Genomic DNA, 20,372 nt, shown 5'->3' with positions numbered 1-20,372 from the left:
GCAGCCTGGGCTATAAAACTGTTCCTTTTCAGTTTTTCACTTACTTCTGACCCATTCAATAACACACCACAAATGAGCTGTATGGGTGGCTTTGTAAAGCCAATAATTAGAGGGTACCACTCATGCATGTCAGAAATAAATGTAAACTAATCTCAAATAGTAAAGAAAGATGTATTTACCAGAATAAATGAATAAACACACAACACTGACAAAGAAATTTTATACTTAAAATTTAATAAACCTAAACCTTGTGGAAAATAAGAAATATAACCTGAAAGTGGACTATTTCTTAGAGTTCCTCCTTAATGTCTTGGGTGAGTGTTTCAGGGGAGTCCCACATAGACCCATGCATTTTCAATGATGTTGCAGAGTACTAATACAGGAGTATATCTTCAATGAGAAAACAAATAATAATAATAAAACATTTATGAACTTTATCTTGATAAAAAAGTTTCTCTGTGTTCATCATGGTTTCAGAGAAAATGAAAGCAACTATTAAAGTATTTAAGGGGTTTTCTTAAGTGAGATAACTTTCTTAAGTTGTATGCTGTACTCTTGGGTAGTCAGAGTCTTTCCTGCAGTGGACAATAGTCAGAACACTTTCATGTTAAAAAATCACCAAAGAATTTTGAAGTAGGAGCTAACTAGGACACACTAATGGGCCAATATCATGCCTGCTTTAGCCTCCCTTCACTGGTTGCCAGTGAACTTTAGCATACATTTTAAAATCTTGACACTTACTTTTAGAGCCTTGCAAGGTCAAGCTCCTCCTTACACCTGTGACCTGCTTTAGATTTACTCCCCGACCTGCAGTGGGAAGTCAGAAGGCAAGATGTTACTGGAGGTCCCAAAACCTTGTTTTAGTGCTCTTTTCAAGTGGTTGCACTGAGGTTGTGGAGCGCTCTTCCGCTTTCCCTTTGCTGCCTAGACACTGTTGATATATTTAAAAAGCAGTTAAAGACTTGGCTTTTTAAACAGGCTTTTAGTTAGACATTGGGTTTTATTGCTGTTTTATTGTTGATATAAATTTTGTTTCAAATATGTTTTAGTCTTTTTATTCTTTCTGTATGTTATTTAATTTTAATTGTATTTCGTGAAGCATGTTGTGATTCTATATCTGTGAAAAGTGCTATACAAATACATTTTTTTTTTTTAATTATCATAATAGGAAAATTTTTGCTTTCTTAGGCTGTTTTGCTGTAAGTCTGCAACAGTGGCTCCAGACTTTCTACAGAATATTTCCCACCCAGATCCCTCGTAAAATCTTCAAATCATCACCGCGAGAGACATTGTGTGAATGTGTCAGCAAATATTTCAGAGCTTTTGCTGTCATTTTTTGCTTTTTGCATGCTTGTGTGAATACTGATGAGATTTACCCTTTCTGTTGACTTGCATGTTGCTTATAGCTCAGTTCCTGCATTAGTAGATATAAACTGTATATATACATTCAGTACAACATAATGAGTCTCATCTGCTATTTTCAATATGTTATAAAGAAAACATTATGTCAGCATAACTTCTGCATCACATCGTGTGACTCTCAGTGAAAGCTCCATGAAATTCAGTGGTGTAGTTTTTGCAGTCCTGCCACTGACTGCACAGAATCTGTGTAACCTTGCTCAGGGTACATATCTCCACTTCAGATCTCACACTGCCAGAAATATAATTATGGATTTATATTTTAATGTCAGATTCCAACTTCTGTATATCACAGCAAGTTATCAGCAATGGTTTAAAAGTGTTGTGACACTTCAGTTTAGATTTTGAAGAACAAAACATGAATGTGAGCTACCCATCAGCAGGCTGCAAACTGATCTGACACATGCTGCCGGTTACAGCCTGTTTTAAAAGCTAGACTCTCAAAGGTCAAGAGACAGGCTGCTAAACAGTTGAGTGTCTTTGTAAAGGAAAGGGTAACACACACAAGACCTCTGTATCCTTCTTATAGTGTCTGTCTCAAATTGGATAATCACACCAATCTGTGATACTTGAGGAAACTATTGAACTAGCAGACAGAAGAGTGACGCTAGGTTAAGTTGCACTGCAAGGAGACTTCATTTTGACACCAATGTGTAAAATATTTAGGCACTTATGAGGTCCAACCTAATAAGGTGACCAAACAAGTTAAACCTAATTTAAATATTCAAGCTTGACTCTCTCAAGATGATATTTAAGTATATCAAGTATGATATTTAAGACTGTTTTAATTACAATGTAATGAATGGGTAAAGCGATAAGTAAAATGTTAATATTTTGTACATTTTTTTTTTTTTAATTTTAGGGAGGAGTAAGCGTGATATGCAATTGTTTGTGTTGTTTGGTGCTTGTGCCTTTAGCTTAGCTTAACATATAAGAACTAGCTTAGCTTAACATAAAGAATAGTAAAGAGCAAACTTGGCTTCATCAAACTTTCTCAAAAAGTGAAAAGTAAAAATGACTAACTTTAGGTTTACAGAAACTGAGAGATGTGTGTTGCTGCAGCACAAGAGAATGTTTTAGCTAAACACACATCAACAGATGGTGCAGTTGTAGAGTTGGAAATGTCACATTGCTAGGCAGGGGTTGGACTAGGTCAAAAAAAAAATCATCCCTGGCATTGTGATCCAGACTGGCCCATATATAATCATGGACATTACAAATCTTTGTTCTGCCTTATGTGATTATCAATCGTGAAACGCCTTAAAGCCACTAAAACCATGCAGTATTAATTTGTTAATAAATTATAAATCTATACTCCATCACAGTGATGAATATTAGAGCAAAATCTCCTACTTTGTATTTGATGGAGAAAGAAAATAGAACAGACATGAGAAATGATGGATTAGATGAAAAGTGTTTCTGGATAATGTGTCTCAGTGTCTGCTGCCTGGTTTTCTCTTCAGGAGATGTTATCTAAAGTAGGTTAAACTAAAGATTAGATGGTCTGTTTCTTTAAAAACTAAACAAACAAAAAACAATGATTAAGTCATGTTCAGAATTATTGTAATTTTGGTTAAGAGTCAAACTGTTGCATCTGTATTAGGATATTGAAATATGTAGGCTAAATAATAATAATAAAAAATGTAAAAATATTTTTATTTCTTTATATTGTCCTGACTTGGGCACAATGTTTAGATGTGTTCCCTCTTCAACACACCTGTATCAAACGAATGGCTTGTTGCCAGGCCTCTGCAGATCTCAATAACATGTGGATGAGGGAATTCAGCAATTTAATTCAGGTGTGTTGGAGAATAGATGCATCTAAAAGTTAGTACCTCTTGAGGACTGGATTTGGGCACTGCTGACCTACACAAAAGCTGATTCTAATACATTTTGACACATATCCAAAATCTGCCCACAACTAATAACATACAGCCTAGCCTAGGTAATAGGTTTGAACTTGATGGGTGTTTTAACCACTGAACACAACCAGTTAACCAGTCAAAACAATCAGTTAACCAATGCACACAACCAGTTAAACAGCAGTCCTCCTTGTGGAAACTCTGACATCATTCATAATTTAATAAACGTTCCATTGAGTTTTATGGGCCCGTCAGACCAAGAAATTAACTGTTGGCTCAAAGAAACACGTTGTTCCCACTAAGAAAATGCCCTGTATGCCAGATGGCCAGCGTCCCTGTTGCCAGGGAACTGTGTTGTAGTATAATACACTAATAATCTGTCCCAAGATATATTTACAGACTGTAAATTACAGTTCTGTTTATATCCAGATTACAAAGAGTAATTACACGTAATAAACTTTAGGGGCATTTCTGAGTTAAACTTTAAACTTTGAAAACTTGCTTCCAATTCTTTGTGCTAAGCCAAGCCTCTCAGTTATCCCCTACCATATAAAAGCATTATTGTTTACTATCTTACTCGTAGAAAGCTTTAAAAACACAAATTAAATACTTGGTGAATTCATATCAGAGCCCTACGCATAAAGTATGGATGACAGGTATATGACTCGGGGTGAAATACAGATAACATAGCTAATTTGTTAGAGTGTATAAGCAAATGAACATATGATTTTGTGCTAACTGTGATCAGTTCATTTGCAAAGCTTTGCAGGACTTTGAAGCACTAACTGAATGCATATGTTTCTTGAAAAACTCTATTTAGTCCCTATCCACATCTTATGGGTGGTCCTAGCAGTGAACATTTTCTGTAAGAAGCGTAAAGTAAAGCAGTAAGGTGGCCTCTTGAGTAAGTTTACTCCACTTATTGTGCCTTTGGGAATGTTCTCTCTAAACTTATTTTGCATGAAATTTGGACAGTGCAGTTGACCTTATTAATGCATGTTTGCACAGAAGGTTTTAGGTGTCCTCATACCCTGCTAGGAGAGTAATGCATCAACAAAGACCAAAGACTATACTGGTATGTTTGTTTTGTATTAAGCTAGAAACCAACTAACATTATACAACTTATTTACTAGATTTTTTGTGGTAACAAAAATCACTGTGATGTTATGCTATTTATTTGACATAAGGCCCCCCCCCCCCCCTCTTTTTTTTTTTTTTTTTTTTTTTTTTTTTAATTGTATTACTACATTGTTAGTTGTGCAACCAGCTTATTTTCAGGCACTCCATAACATAACCAGTTAATTTCATGTAATGTTACAGAGCATGGTTGCTATTCAGAATTTGTTAGAAGCCAAATTTGGTAAAACTCTCCAAAAGGACACCTTGTCATTCATCATACACCAGGGCAACAACTTTCTTTTTTTTTTGGTATGGTCAATAGAAAATGAATTTAGCATTGATTTAATACTCAGACTGTGACTTAGTGAATTAACTAGGGCTATGTAACTGCTGATGATGTATACCTTAAGCAAACCAAATCAAACTGTTGCTAATGCATTAACAGAAATTATAGTTAATTGCATCTAAACTGGTGCTTTAAAAGTAATTTTAGTAGACTAGTGTAATGTAATGAGAAAACTGTACAAACGCAGGACTTTTAGTAGTTTGGTCTAAATATTTAACGGAAAACTTTCACATAGACTAAGGATCTGGGTCATTCCTACGCCACTAGGACAATTTTCTCGATTGAGACTTGTACAAAATGAGACAAATCTGTTTGTCTGCTACCACGTGACTTTCTCGGTGTTTCTTAACCGTGTGTCACATGACCCTGTTGTCAGCGTTTGCAGTGGTGGCGATGATCAGTGTCAAAGGCAAACTTAACTAATATCACAGCTTGCTTATGTAAACTGAAAAGAAAGTTAATACTCGCTAATAGTAAAAATTCGTTACCAGTGTCCTTTCAGTCTTTGGCTTTTGTCTCTTGTTGTTGTGACGCTAACGTTAGCCTAGCTAGCACAACATCTGCTAACTGTAGCTAACTAGCTGCGTCCCGTCGGCTGTTGTTGCTGCTGCTGCTGTGATTTCACCCGGACAATAAACATGACGCAGATTGCTCGTGTCCAGTCATGGTGTCTAGGACTAACGTTACCTTTGATTTTAGGTAAGTATTTTTCGGTTTACATGTGAGATACGACTTAACCAACTCAGGAGGTCGCAAATAACCTGTCCTAAACGGGTGCTAAAAGACAGCATTATTGCTGACTAACCCTGCTAACGGGTTTCCCTTCATAAAGATTTGTTTTATGTTTGAATATATATATATATTGTAATTACCAAGGTCCTATCATTTACCTTTACTTAAAGTGTAAGATTGTAGTAAAATCCGTGTTTCAAACGTCTTTGCTGAGACCAAGTTCTGCCACTTCTCTAACTAGAAGCACTCAGACACCGCAGACCTCCGCCAAGCCATTGTAATTTTTCCCCAATGATTGTGGGTATTATTTTTTAATTAAAAGCTCTAATGGCAACATCATCCCTATCCGCACATAGAAAAGAATCCTTTAATAAATTCCTGGATCCAGGCGGCGATCCGCATCACCCCTAAAATAAATTATTATTATTATTATTAATAATAATAATAAATGTAATTAAAATCCGTCCATAACTTTTTGGAATTATTTTGCTAACAGACAAACCAACGCAGTCGAAAACAAGAAAAACATGACCTTTGTTTTGACGGAAGCACTGAAAAGTTGAACATATGACAGTACAGGGGGAAAAAACAGAAATCACCATTATCAGGTGTTGTTTGCAGAGTTGAGGTCGAGTAGCGTTAACCTGGTTGGTTGGATAATAATAAATCCTCAGGAGCCAGAAGGCACCATTCATAATTGGTATAAGGGCTTCATGATATTAAAAAAATATGACATTTCTCTCTCTGTCTCTCTCTCTCTCTCTCTCTCTCTATATATATAGATATATATATATTCAAAATTGACTTAAATTTGTTAGGGATGCCTATGTAGTGAAGTGCAACTCAACAGATATAAAAGTGTACCATAACAATCTAGAAAAAATTATTCTGAATTGTACTGAATTTTCTTTAAAGCAAATTGATCTTTAACATATATGCAGTGGATCTGGTGTCAGTGTACCAAACAGAAAAGCAGATGTAAAGCCCTGTTTCTGACCTTCTGAAGCTTTTTAGGATGGGGAAAATGGAGCAGTATAATGCTCCAGCTAATTCAGTAACACCTATCTATTCATGTATCACTACCCAACATGCAAATGAAATGCATAATGCTCATGGATTACATTTGCATTGCATCAGTCCAGACTTTGCTCTCATTATACTGAGGTTTGTGCTGTTGATTTAAATAAACAAATTTAGTTCAGTTTCTTTTTTGGTTTCCATCACCTTTTGTTTATATTCCACTGATGTTTTTGTGTGTGTGTACTTATTTTGCAGAGGGTGCTTGTCACTCACTAATTCTTGTGTTTTATAAGTAAAGGTATCCAGGAATCATTATTATTATCTGTTATTACAGCTCTCCTACATATTACTGTAGAAAAAAAAGCTCTACATTATTTTTATTTTTCTGTATAGTATGCAGCCCTTGATGGGAGATAAAACAGGATGTCCACATGAGCTACATGTTTGTCAGGAACAAAACTAGCTATTTCTAAAAACCCCCTCAAACGAGTCACATTTTGAAGGATTCTTTATTTATGCACAGGAATTAAAGCAGTGGCGTGGACTGATCTTTTTTTTTTTTTTTTTATTTATTTGTCTCAAGTATGAGTGTACTAATGGTGTAGAGCAGGGCAGCCAGATAAATGTTTTTAAAAAAGATTACTTTGACTCTCAAAACGTTTTACTTTTAAATGAAGTAGCATTTCTATGTGTAGCTGCTGCCGTTTACTGTGTGACTTTCTATGCATTTCATAACAGTGTGTCACATGACCCTGATGTCAGTGTTTGCTGTGGTGACAGTGATAACTTGTCAAAAGCAAGCATAGCTGACTCCACTGCTTACACATACAAATGTTTTTGTTATCGATATCAGCAATGCCTTTTCTGCTTGACTCAATACTCGGTTGTCAGATTTAAGTTTCCACATCACAATTGAGTACATTGCGTAAGATCATTTGTAAGAAACCTGTGGTGTGTTGCTGCAGACATGTTAAACTTGGAGTAACTCTGCATCTGAAGCAGCTGAATGTGAAAACAGCACTTAGTCAAACTAAAAAAATATATCAAACTTCCAGGTTGCATGCCAGAATAAAGAACACTAATTTTAGTTATCGTAATTTGTAAAAGCTGAGTCAGACAGCCATGTCATACCAGATTTATTTGTTTGGTCACATTATGTCTCTCTAAGACTTATAAACAAATATATTTTGCAGCTGCTGCCCTCCATCAGAGTTTTGCTACTGTTACCCCACCAACCACTCCCCAAACCACTGCTGCGCCGCACAAAGACCCCGAGCGACCTGAAAGAGGAAACTATCAGGTCACCAGCAGCAACGGCACCATCTGTTTACTAGCGAACATGGGCATCCAACTCAACGTCTCCTTCAACTCTTTTTCCCAGAATAAGGTGTCCAAAATAAAACCTGTTATCTGTATAAATTGGAGCTAAAACTTTAGAGTCTAACAAGTATTAAAACTATTTAATCTTTTATTTCCAGACTGTGCACGATGTTGTGAACCTTAAACCAAATGAAACAAAGATTTCTGGCTCATGTAAGTCAGAGACTGCCAGCCTGCAGCTCACAACAGATGGGGATAAAACCAACCTCACCTTTGTCTTCACTTTGGTGAGTCACTGTACCCTGTGCTATTTGTCTGTCTGCTTATTTAGCATGTTGTACTTCATAAAGAAGCCACTAGATGGCAGCAAATGCTTGATGTAAACCCCTCTGAATGCCTTCATGCTGACCCTGTGGTCTTGTTTCCAGAATACTACGTCCAGCAAGTACCACCTTAATGAGGTGACTCTGACGGCAGTTTGGCCTGGTGTGAAAGGTGAGTGGTGTTCTCTTCATTGGTTACAGTATAGTTAATGCTTCAGTTTTGTCTTTACTTTTTTTTTTGTTGTACTCAGGGTGTATGTTGAATCAGTTGAATAGGATTGTAATTTTATGAACTCATTAGAAAATGAGTCTAGATGCTCAAGAAGGCAAATTAGGTCTTATATACTTACTTTATTATTAAACCTAATTTATTAGGCACAAAATAAGATTTTTGTCAGGAATCATCACATTAACAGAAGCATTTGTATAGATGACAACTAACTGGTTGTTGTTGGAGACAAGACTGATTTAACAGCTCTTGACTGTAAGAAAAAAGCCAGTTTGTTTTTGGATGGGGTCAAAACGAAGCTTGAGATTAAAACTGCCAGCATGTATTATTCTGTGCCCTAAATACTGAGAAACAAAGCCAAACACACAGTCTATTAATTTGTTGCCACTGCTTTGGATGAAGTGTGCATCAAGCAGTGTGTGACTCTCCCAGGCTTCTCGGTGCAAGGTGTCCAAGTTGCACTGGTGGTGTTTCCTCTGCCTGCTACAGAAGGCTCAAAAAGCTCTTGCTTGCAACCAGGTGGGATGTGATGGGGCATGTTGGATAGGTGATGAGCTCCTTTTGTTTAAGCTGTGGTCCTATGCCTTTCTGTCTACTTGATGACTGCAGTCTGCCTGCTCCAAAAGCATTACCGACTTGTTGCTCAGTGACTCCTGCTTCTAGTCTGCCCCTCAAAACCTTAACCATAGCATGCTCATCAGCCTTTAATCTTTCAGTTTGTCAAACTTAATATAAAACACCATGCTTTTAATCTGCTTAACTACTACATGAGAAACACCCAGTATTTTTTGTAAGCCATAGAGAAACTAGTTCTTCATGTTTCCAGGTAAGGCAGAATGTGTGGAAAGTGTTAAGTTATGAAAGTGGTTTAACCTCTTCATCACAACAACCCCGGTACAGGGGCCAGCATGAGATATGTGCAGTACAGAAGATCTTTGCGTTTCCAAGAAGCACCAATACTAGCATGCAGCATACCAAAATCACAGGGAGAAACTCAGCTAAAAGACTCTACCAAGCAATGGCATCTAAACAACACTCTTCAAACCCCAAGCAATTATATGGGTGTGCAACAAAAAAATTAGAATAGCACCGTCCACTTTAGGGATTTCTCTTGTTTATCTGCTTCAAGCAAACAATAAAAAACAGTTTTAATATGAAAGCAGAGACTCTGCCGATTTTTAAGATGTGCATCTCATCACTGTGGGACAAGAACTTGAGCTTGAGCCAGAGAATAGCCCAAAAAAAAAGTCTAATTAAATCACAATCCATAAAGCATCTTCATTTTTCTGTTTTGTGTTTAAAAGTTTTATTCCAACTCAACAAAGTTCTGCTAGTCTCCTCCTATGACTCTGCCTTTGTCTGAAATGAATCATGAAGGTGATGATTTACTGTTTTAGGGTTCATGTCTTTCTGGATCCTTATGGTGTTTCTAAGATGAATTTGGGGACTATCTCTCAATTCTCTTGACTCTGATAAAGACTTTGAAAACCAAAATCAACCAATGGGTTTCTGAGATATTTACCTGTGCAACACCTCTATTAAAACATCTGTAAAATTGCCCAGGTTCACTCTTTTTAACAAAGTTCCTCATCAGACATTTCCTTACTGCATCCTAGATAAATCAGGCTACTATCCTCTCATTTTCACTTATAGTAATTTGGTTTTCTTTTAGGAGGTGATAACCATTACAATATCATAGTGCATTCCAGACACACCAGATTCGGCAAGCCTGTAGTAATCTGACATATGTCAGCTTTATGTTGAGACAGATTAGACATATAGCTTTGTAGTTGTGAAGATATACTTAATTTATTTTGGGTATGTCACTTTGAACAGGAGGCAGAAAAAATAAACATTGTAAAGAAGAGGGAATGAGTGATGCAAACATTTAAAAACTAAGTTAAAGATTAAAATGGTCAACACACAAACAGGATTAAAATGTCAGACTTGAATTTGGGACAATGTGTTTTTTTTTTGTTTGTTTTTTAAACCTCTCTCTGCTGTTGTTTGAAGCCCATCATATACATCTGATTGCATATTAAACACTCAGAACACCTCCTTCTGTTGTTGTCTTCTGACACAGATCCCATCTCGGTTAAGAATAGCAGTCTGGACTACCTGCGGGGAACTCTGGGATTCTCATACAAGTGCCGTGAGGAGCAAACTCTGACTGTATCCCAGGATTTTTCCATCAACACCTTCCAGGTGCAGGTGCAGCCCTTCGGCCTGAAGGGAGATCAGTTTGGAGCAGGTGAATGCTCTTGGTAGTTTCAGCGTAATAAAATTAATCAGCTGATTTTCTTTCTGATTTCTCATGTCTTCATGTCTCACCCTTTTTTAGCTGAGGAATGCCAGCTGGATGGAGATTACCTGTTGATTCCCATCATTGTCGGAGCAGCTTTAGCAGGTCTCGTCTTAATCGTGCTCTTGGCTTACCTCATCGGCAGAAAGAGGAGCCACGCTGGCTACCAAACCATCTGAGGTCACTCATGTTACCAGAGGCCAGAGTGCGCTATGACCCATGCTAACCACTGTTTCATGAGACTTCATGCTCGACCTTCTTCCCCTATGTACCTCCATCCTTTTCACTCTGTGCATTTGCTGTTCTTTGCCTTCATCAGTAACACTAGTTTTGATCACTCTATGGAGGTAGAAATGTGCTTTCTGAAATTAAACACTCTTTCATTTAAAAAAAAAAGGGACTCTGCTGGGAGATTGTAATAAAATAAACAAAAACTCTTCTGTTATGAAGGAAAGCAGGGGATGCATGTTGATCAGAGGGTCAATGAGAGTCCTCATGCTGTGTTGTAATATTTACCATTTCTGTGAAAGGAATTTTCAAGGGATTGTGGGATTGGAGTGGATTGTTACTTTACCTTTTTTTTTTTTTTTTTGTCTGTTTTTGGGTGGCCATTTTTATTGGTTTTGCCCAAAGTGAAGTTTGTTATAAAGGGAAAAAAATTCTGCCAGTTACACTTAATCCAGTTCTGACATTAAAGATCTGAGATTACTAGTTAGTTTATTGAAGTCCACATGGTGGTGTTTTTGTTTTTGTTCTGAATTTGAACCCACTCTGGGTTTTGGTTGCTGAAGGGAAAGATGTTGCACTGAAATCTTGAGAAACATAATAAAAATGGCCAAAATGCTCTGGTCAGGGTTTGTCATTGCCTTCACAGCTGTTACATGGTCAAGTAAAGCCAATATCAGAGGTACTCACTCCCTCACTGACAGTGCGCTGACATATATGGGACATTTTCCTGTGTCTCACTCAGCCTTTGTGTACTGTTACTACTATAAAATTACATTGAAGTAGAAGAAAACTGCAGATAATTATGTGGGATTTTTGCTTTTTATTTTACCTGTTCATCTTAACATCCAAATAGCAATTTAATATTTTAATGGATTTGGTTGAACTGTTTTTTAAAAGAAGTCAATAAAGGTGAATGAATGAGGCTCTTTGTGTTTTGCTTTCATGAATCTCATCAGCACTCAAAACCTGTTGTGGTTGTTTGAACTCCTTAGATGTGGAGATGTAAGAATAAATTATATTTACATTAGCATGTGATCAGGGTTTGGTCTTAAACTACATAAACCAACTAAGGATACTAAAAGACATAAAAAAAACATGGACTTGTGCTGGACTTGACGTGTTCTGCTCAGTCTAAAATAGACTCGGCATGTATGTTTCGCAGAGAGCCGTGACAAGGCTCTTCTGAGATGCTTCTGACATGCACCGCGGTGCGCCGAGTGTGAACCAAACCATTAACTAAAACGACTGAATAGTTGCGCACTGCAGCCTTAACACAACACACGTGGTGGAAATTTGCCTTTAGGCTCTCTTGCAATCAGAAGTACTAATTAATCCTTGAAACACATCATTACACTGTGCTCCAAGCCTGAAAGCTAACACTACCATCCAACATTATTATATTTAATATATTAATAATCCACAATACTGTGTATCGGCATTATTATTATTTATCTTTTGAGTGAACTAAATAATTACTAATGCAAACAAAGAAAAAATGTTTTTCCCCCTATGTTCTATTTAACATTGGATTTCTGGTTTACAGTGTGAAGAATGGCCTTTAAATGTAAATTAGAAACATTTAAATAGGAAAATACAGATGGTTATAATGTAAAATTTCTATTTAGCTTTCAAACAATACCAGTGTTTATAGCAAAGTATTTTTTTTAAAGAACTGGATAAGGCCACTCCCCCTCCTTGTGTGTGTATGGATTTTTGCAACTGTGTGCTATGGATCATAAATCATCATATTTTTGTTGTTGTTGTATTTGTTCTATGTAAATATGTTAAAAATCCAATACAAAACATTGACCGTTAATTAGAAAATACTTTTTTACTGCAAATAAATTAAAATAATAGACATCAGAATTAAAAAACTGCGTTTTATACTAAGAATGTTTTTTGTGTAAAAAGGTGTCTGAAAGTTAAAATTTGAAAATATACAGTAAATATGCCTCAGATGTTTGAGTGTTTATGCAGGAATCATAAATTTGCTGGCTTCCTGGTTGTTCAAGGCACTGGACCTCCCATTAAATTCTTTTAATAATGCATGTTAGAAATGGCTGAGGGTATGTGTGTGAATAGGGGAATATGGCTTGTACTGTCAAGTGCTTTAAGAGGTCAGCAAGCCTAGTGAAGCAGTGTGTAAAAATATTGCTTACATACCATTTTGAATTAATGTGCAATAGACAAAATGTAAGAATGGGGCTTTAAATTTATTTCCAAACATGCATCTGCAGACTGAGTTTTTGGTTTTGGTAAGACAAAGAACGTAGCCTCCAATTCCCACTTTAAACTAAACAGTGACTTGTATAACTGCAGCTAATGAGCTTAACAAGTCCTTTGCTTGAGCTCAGAAAATCAGGAGTTTGATTTGCTGTGATGAAAGTTTTACTTAAATGGGTCAGTGGACTTGTCTCTGACCCAGCCCTTGAAAGGGATTTCTAACTTGAATATCTTGCCACAGGTTTGGAGCCCCTGAATAAACTATTGTGCCAGACTCACAAAATGACCATTTCCTCTGTGGCTTTTAATGGCAAGGATGTTGAATCACGGAACAGATGATGGAAACTCAGTTTGTTTAAAACGAGGCAAAACAAAATGTTAAGTTGTGTAAATTAGGACAGTTGCTATATGAAAACCTTAATGAACACTTTGTGGCTTTAACTCTGTTTTTACACAACTGCATTAAAAACAGGGACCAAATACACCAAAAAACTCCTCAGCATACACAAATGAATCTGATTATTATTAGTAATAATAACACTTTAACATATACTTTTGGGAAGTCTCAGGTTTAATGTTTTTTATTGTATCTACAGCAGCACAATTATTTTAAGAGAACAAATAGTCCAAAGCAAAAAAAAGAAAAAAAAAAAGAAAAGGCTCAGTAACTGCAGTGCGCCTCATAAATTTTTACCCAGTTTTATTGATTAGAGTGCAATATATCAACTTATCAAAGAAATATTCCGAACCAGCCACCACTGCAGGGCAACGTTTCAGTCAGGATTAAGTTTTATAATTTTCAGCATTAAGCAAGTCCATTATTCTATAGTTGTGTCGCCATGCGTCGCACCTGCCATATACAGGTGTGCAGAGTTTTTGGAATTAAAATGTAGAAAATCGTCTTCATGGTCGTCTTGATTCCTCCTCCAAGATTTGTTGTCTGCATCTTTCTCTCAATTTATCGATAGTTGCCATCGACAGGCTTCCTGGCTCTGAAAAGATCTTCTGCAAAGAAGAATTTTTAGAAAAGGAGAAAAAGATGAAAATGTGACTGTTTCTTTCAGAAGATTTGTTTTCTGCTGCACAATCTCATCCACTTCAGTTTGGTTTCTTGTCTGTTCTGTTTGTCTAACAGAGGTCTGTCTTTTTTGCAAAGGTTTGTCAGTGAAGTAGGGTAGCACCTCTGGAGCTTTTCTGAATGTGTGGCTCATCTCACCTGCATGAAACCATGGCAGTCCAGGGTGAAAGCTCCACAGGTGATCTGCTTGAAGCACTCGCACACATCAGGTAAAGAGCGTGCTCGCAGGATCTCCGTTTGATGGTGAAGGACGAGAGTCAGACCAACTCGGAAAAGGACCTTAGAGCCCTCGTAGAAAAGACAATCCCAGATCCGGAGAACTGTCTGCGAGTGTGGGGAGTGAGAAAGGCGCCTGTAAGATGATCAGCACGAGTTCCTGGTTTTGTTTAACACTTGAATCCCAACTTTCCCTCACCTCAATGGGAAGGATGTCGATATATAGACAAATGAACCAGCGTGATACCACCAGGGTCCATATGCCAGGATACTGGGCCATGAGCTGCCCTACTGCAGGGGCTTTGGTCTTCACCAGCTCTCCGAGGACCTCTTGGTCAATCTTCAACCCCAACATGTCTGGGCTGTAGTAATCTACAATATCCCATATTTTGATGACACATTTTATTTGTTCACTTTATCTTTTTTATATTAACGCTGCGATCATCATGAATGAACACAGTAAATGCTCAATGTTGTGCAGATGACAACTGTACATAATTATTAAAATGAGTAGATTATCTGCGAAAATGATCTAAGAAATATGTCCCTGACACATCTGCTGTAAAACAACATTTTGTTTTCCTCTTATTAGACTATTAATATGTACTCATTGCAACACATGCACTTTAGGATGCATTCCAAGATCTTCCAAAACCTTTCTACCCTTAATGGCAATTTATGGTTTGGGAAGCTGCTTGGCTCTGAAATGTAAATTTAGTCATCGTCACCAGTTTGTCCCTCTGTGGCCAGTCACATGCAGCCCAAACATTTGAAACCACACAGACTGAGCACACCACCTCCACAGTTTCCATTTAGAAATCTAGCATACAAGACACCAGGGACAAGCACCACCAAACCAAAAATTGGCATGTATAGGACCACAAGAGCACCTGCAGAGTCCCAATCAGTTTAAACACAGATATGAAAAGGATGAATTCTTTTCAATATTTTATACGTGAATGGGTCCATTTAAACATAATTTACAATTTGGAAGCTCAGATTTATGGCAACTTCCACTTGACCTGATAACAGCAAGCACCAAGCCAAATGAACACTAGTTAGTTTATCTGAAGCCTTTAACTGTGCGTGTGTGTGTGTGTGTGTGTGTGTGCTTTAAAATTCAAGCAAATGTACCAGGGAGGATTCTGTCCAACAATGCATCCATAAGCCAAAAGGATTTTTCTTCGTCTTTGGTGATGATGATGAGGTAGCCTGCGATGAAGTTCATTCCCTGAAATAAACAGCAAATTTTACATTACTGGTTTTAGAAATCAAAATACTCCAGAGCAATGACACAGGTTATGAATTTTGGGTGCTCACTTTTTTATTTAACTAAACAATAACACATTTTTCTTACTATTATTTGAAATGAAGCAACCAAGATGGAATTTAAATAAACACTTTAGGCTTTAATTCAAGGGATTTCAAAAAACATTAAAGAGTACCTTCATTATCAGTATTTGGTAACTGACTAATATCTGTCTGAATTAGTACATGTACAGTAAGCTGTTATTTGGCAGGAAATGCAACCCCAGTTCCAAAAAAGTCGGGAAACTGTGTAAACTGATCACATCCCGCATTGACTACTGCAATTCACTTCTTTTTGGCCTCCCCAATAAGTCCCTCCAGAAGCTGCAGCTCCTCCAAAACTCTGCCGCACGTGTTATCACTCGGACCCCCATTGCTCATCATATCACTCCCATCTTGCAACAACTCCACTGGCTCCCCATCAAACAAAGGATCATCTACAAAATACTGATCATCACTTTTAAGGCACTCCATAACATGGCTCCATCTTACATCTCTGATCTCCTTCATCCACACACCCCTTCCCGCACACTGCGTTCCTCCCATACCCATCAGCTTTCCGTTCCCCCGGCACGTCTGGCAACAATGGGGAGCAGGGCGTTTAGTCGCTCGGCTCCTCATCTCTGGAATTCCCTCCCTCCTGATCTCCGTACAGTGGACTCCTTCCTTCTCTTCAAATCCAGACTCAAAACTCATCTGTTCAGACAGTCTTATCCCCCCTAAGTCCATATACATCTTTCCACAGTGTTTCCTTCCTCTATCACTTATTCTGTTTTGTGCTTTTAATGTTTTGCTTACTTTTAGTGTCTTATGTTTGTACAGTGTCCTTGGGTGCTTTGATAAGGCGCTTTTTTAAAATAAAATGTATTATTATTATTATTATTATTATAAAAACAAAATGCAATTATTTTCAAACTTCATAAATCCATATTTTATTATCAATAAACCATAAACAACATATCAGATGCTGAAACTGACATGTTTCACCATTTGGAAAGTATGTACACATTTTAAATGTAATGGCAGAACTACATCTCAAAAAAGTTGGAAAAAGCAACAAAAGGCTACAAAAGGCTAAAAAAAAAATTAAAAACAACTGGAGGACAAATGTTCCTCAACATATTCTTGTGATGACTTTGAAGATCTCATCATCTACAGTGTATAGTATCGTCACAAGTTTGAAAGTATCAGGATGATACAAAAGGGAAAAGCTGGTAAAAAACATATACATAAAGGCAATTCATGGTTTGGGAATCTGTATGAGCATAGACAGATGCTGGTGATGGACAGTGGACAGTTCAAAAACCTGCATTTCTGATGGCATGGGGTTGCATGAGTTAATGCCTATGGTGTGGGCAGCTTAGGCATCTGTGAAGGCTCCATCCATGCTGAGGTTTTACAGCAACAAGCAGTACCAAAAGTCATCAAAAGTTTGGACTTATTTACCCATTTATGTTAAAAAAAAGAAGTCATTTTGAATGAGTAGTTGTGTCCAAACTTTTGACTGGCACTAAATGCGCCCATCCAAACAACATATTTTCCAGGAAGGCCTCTTATATTTCAGTAAGACAGTGCTAAACCACATACTGCAGCCATCAAAACATCATGGCTTTATATAAGAAGAGTCCGGTTGCTGAACTGGCGTGTCTGCAGTCCAGACCTTTCACCAATGGAAAATATCAGGCATGTCATGAAACGAAAAATCCAGCAATGAAAACCCAGGACTGTTGAGTATCTAGAGTCCTGCATCTGAAAAGAATGGGACAACATGGATCTCCTAAAATTCCAGCAACTAGACAGTTATTAATAGAAGAGGGATACTACACAATAGTAATCATCACCTTGTTCTTTTGATATGTGTTGCTGGCATCAAATTCAAAAATCAAATTCTAATATGTTCTAATATGTTGTTTATGTTCTATTGGGAATAAAATATGGATTTATGAGATTTGCACATCATTATATATCAATATACTTTACATTTTATACAATGTCCCGATCTTTTGGTGATTCTTTGGGTTCAAATTTACAATAGATTAAATATAATATAAACATTATGGTCCAAAATCAACAATCTGGATGATTTTTAAAAAAAAAATACACTGGTAAGTTCATCTGAGAGAAGTTGAAGATGAAGACAGCTTTCCTCTGGGAAGTCCTTCACAACTTCAATAGAAGACTAAAAGCCATTTGAGGAGATGCAAATCATCATGAGTCTACAACGAAGGCACTCCCTCATGAATGTAAATAAAGGTTTGCCTCAAGCTACAAAGCAAGGATAAACAGAAAGAAAACTGCTAGAAAACATCTAAAAGCTGCACAACTTTGGCACAAACCAGACAGATTTGTGCCACAATGATGAGAAGGAAATGGTAAAACCTCTGATCCTAAACATGGTGGCAGCAGTGTGATGGTATGGGCATGTGTGGCTGCCATGGGAACTGGGTCACTTATGTTGATGACATCAGCCTTCTTGAGCATACGTTTTCCTTCCTGTAGGCTCAGTTGAAGCTAAAGAACCCTCTCAAATCAGCAGTAACTCAAACTATTTGCAGAAAAGGCTAAGCATATAAAAGAAACTGATGTCTGTGAGATCCAGACTTCATGCATATGATTTGCATGCATGATTTAACAGCAATCCTTAAAATTTTACTTTCATACATTAAAGAAAAGTGTCATTTCTACACAGTTAAATCACTGTGTTTGTTAAATCCCTTAAATTAAAGCTGAAAGTCTGCACTTCAATCAAACTTTGATCGCTTTATCGCAAATCTGTCACTTGCATTCTGTAAGTAAACAGTGTTTTCTTCACCTGACAGTACCCCACACTCTGATTGTGTTGTCCGTAGGCCAGCAGCACATTGTACAGAGCTTTCTGCAGGCCCGGCTCTGCTTTGGTCTGGAAGAGGATGTTGTCAGGAAAGGTCCGATGCATGTCTGCCCCAAAAAGGAGAATTACTATTGTAGAATTTGAGCTTAAGGATAGCATATTTCCTTTTTTTTTGTTTGTTTTTTGGACTGCATTGAGGTGACAGTTTGGTTGCACCTGTGTGAATGGTTTCCTTCAGCTTGGTGTCATGTTCCATTGCCAGCAGAGATTGGTAATAACCTGGTTTACTCTTCAGTTGCTCTTCAGCACCACTCGCTGCCATCCAGATCCTGGCACGATGCTCATTGGGCACACCTTTACGCACAAACCTCTTCACTTCCCAGAGAGATTTTTAAAGCAACATCACACAATGTGACCTCACCACATGCCACAATAGGTGAATATCACCTGAACAACAAATTCATTGTGTTTTTGTTTACTGTTTGTACCTGTCAAGTTCTTCTCCACACAAGGTTTCTCTTGGAGGAGCTTTGACCACCTCATAGACCTTCTGTTGAGGACAGCTACGTACTCATTCATCATCTCTTTATAAGGCTCAAAATCATGGCGTCTCTCAAAGCCGTAGGGGTCAATCCTGCCGGGATAAATGCAGTTCGTACATAAAGCTGATAAACTGACACTTTATTCTCCACCATTCTTTCTCTTCTGTTCAATGACTCCACAGCTGCCTCCACTGGGTAGGGTTTCTGTGGCGAGGTGATCAAATGCCCTGACTGGATGAATAGTTAAGCATTAAATTACTTCTGAGTGGGATAAGGAGCAAGGAGCAAAATTCAAGCTAAAGAATAACCTGAGAAAATACCTGTATTTTTCCATAAACAAAGTTGGGCATTTGTTTGTTTTTTATAGCTGCTTTACAGGTTTATAGTAAAACAAATACAGACGGTTATAGAGGAAGAAAGGCTATGAAAATAAAAGGTTACCAGGGAACCAAACATTCACACTGTCTGGTCCAATAACAAAAGCTAAACAAAACTTAAGTATGTGAACTGTATCTCATAATAATTGGAATAAGTAACAAAACATGCAGTTAAAGAACAACGCAGGCTGCTCAAAGCTCACCTGCCGCTGTCGTTCTGACATGCCAGAGGCTCGGATGCATCTTCTTTTGTTTCTCTCTCCATTGCATGTCATGTGCTGCAAGCGCAGTAGTCAACAGAAGCAAAAGCAGCCCGTAACAAGGTTATTTCATATTCACTGCCTAAAAAACACCAGACTGCTGTGAAGGTAAATAACAAAGCGCTGGGAGTTCCAGCGTCTCACCTTACAGCAGTCACAGAGAGGAGGGGCTAGCTGGGGAAGTAGCATCTACAGGTGTGTGCTTTATTTGCACACAAAACAATTGAAGGAAGAGAAGCAGAAATGCTGGATGTACTGTCCTCTGACAGATCTGCTTTCATTATTCATCTTTCTTCTCTTTCACTGATATCTAAGATAAGCTGCCTTATCAATGTAATCTATCTCCGTTTACTCAGTTTACACTGGTGGCAGTGCTTTCAGCATTCATTTATTTACCTCTTCTTACATTAAACAATAGACAGAAATGTGATATAATGCTAATAAACATGATAATTCTGTAACATGATTGGATGTGCACAAGCTGAATGACAACATCATTCTGGGTGGGAATTCCCATAAAATAGATTTATGTTGTTGTGCAGTCTGTTGCTTTAAAGAGATATAATAGCAAAATTTGAAATTTGAGCATCATTAATCGTTATTGTTATGAGTGAAGAGGGTTGAGTAAATATAAACTG

The 20,372-nt window shown here is 37.5% G+C and overlaps 2 protein-coding genes across 2 annotated transcripts; one reads left to right on the top strand and one right to left on the bottom strand.

The window, feature by feature from the left end:
• The first annotated feature begins 5,085 nt into the window (after window positions 1–5,085).
• Window positions 5,086–11,822, top strand: lamp1b (lysosomal associated membrane protein 1b). The gene is made up of 6 exons (XM_042002416.1): window positions 5,086–5,445; window positions 7,692–7,885; window positions 7,977–8,105; window positions 8,247–8,313; window positions 10,454–10,621; window positions 10,712–11,822. Exons 1-6 carry the CDS (start codon window positions 5,385–5,387, stop codon window positions 10,849–10,851), a joined length of 759 nt encoding a protein of 252 aa, XP_041858350.1. The 5' UTR covers window positions 5,086–5,384; the 3' UTR covers window positions 10,852–11,822.
• A 1,394-nt stretch (window positions 11,823–13,216) lies between these two features.
• LOC121649803 (growth hormone-regulated TBC protein 1-A-like) lies at window positions 13,217–20,084 on the bottom strand. The gene is made up of 8 exons (XM_042000871.1): window positions 19,678–20,084; window positions 19,044–19,189; window positions 18,772–18,930; window positions 18,538–18,662; window positions 15,552–15,648; window positions 14,617–14,789; window positions 14,340–14,525; window positions 13,217–14,128 (listed from the first exon to the last, which is right to left on the bottom strand). Exons 1-8 carry the CDS (start codon window positions 19,737–19,739, stop codon window positions 14,027–14,029), a joined length of 1,050 nt encoding a protein of 349 aa, XP_041856805.1. The 5' UTR covers window positions 19,740–20,084; the 3' UTR covers window positions 13,217–14,026.
• Between the last annotated feature and the right edge of the window lie 288 nt (window positions 20,085–20,372).

Source organism: Melanotaenia boesemani, chromosome 12 (genome assembly GCF_017639745.1).
Source record: "Melanotaenia boesemani isolate fMelBoe1 chromosome 12, fMelBoe1.pri, whole genome shotgun sequence".
Lineage (NCBI taxonomy): Eukaryota > Metazoa > Chordata > Actinopteri > Atheriniformes > Melanotaeniidae > Melanotaenia > Melanotaenia boesemani.
Note: the sequence above shows the minus strand (reverse complement) of the source record. Positions and strands in the feature narration are given on the sequence as shown.

Coding starts and splice junctions, on each gene's coding strand:
- lamp1b (XM_042002416.1), top strand. CDS start 5,385: ATGACGCAGATTGCTCGTGTCCAGTCATGGTGTCTAGGACTAACGTTA. Junction 7,886..7,976: donor ACTCTTTTTCCCAGAATAAG/GTGTCCAAAATA, acceptor TTTTATTTCCAG/ACTGTGCACGATGTTGTGAA. Junction 8,314..10,453: donor AGTTTGGCCTGGTGTGAAAG/GTGAGTGGTGTT, acceptor CTTCTGACACAG/ATCCCATCTCGGTTAAGAAT.
- LOC121649803 (XM_042000871.1), bottom strand. CDS start 19,739: ATGGAGAGAGAAACAAAAGAAGATGCATCCGAGCCTCTGGCATGTCAG. Junction 15,649..18,537: donor AGAGTGTGGGGTACTGTCAG/GTGAAGAAAACA, acceptor TGTTTATTTCAG/GGAATGAACTTCATCGCAGG. Junction 14,129..14,339: donor ACTGCCATGGTTTCATGCAG/GTGAGATGAGCC, acceptor TCTTCTTTGCAG/AAGATCTTTTCAGAGCCAGG.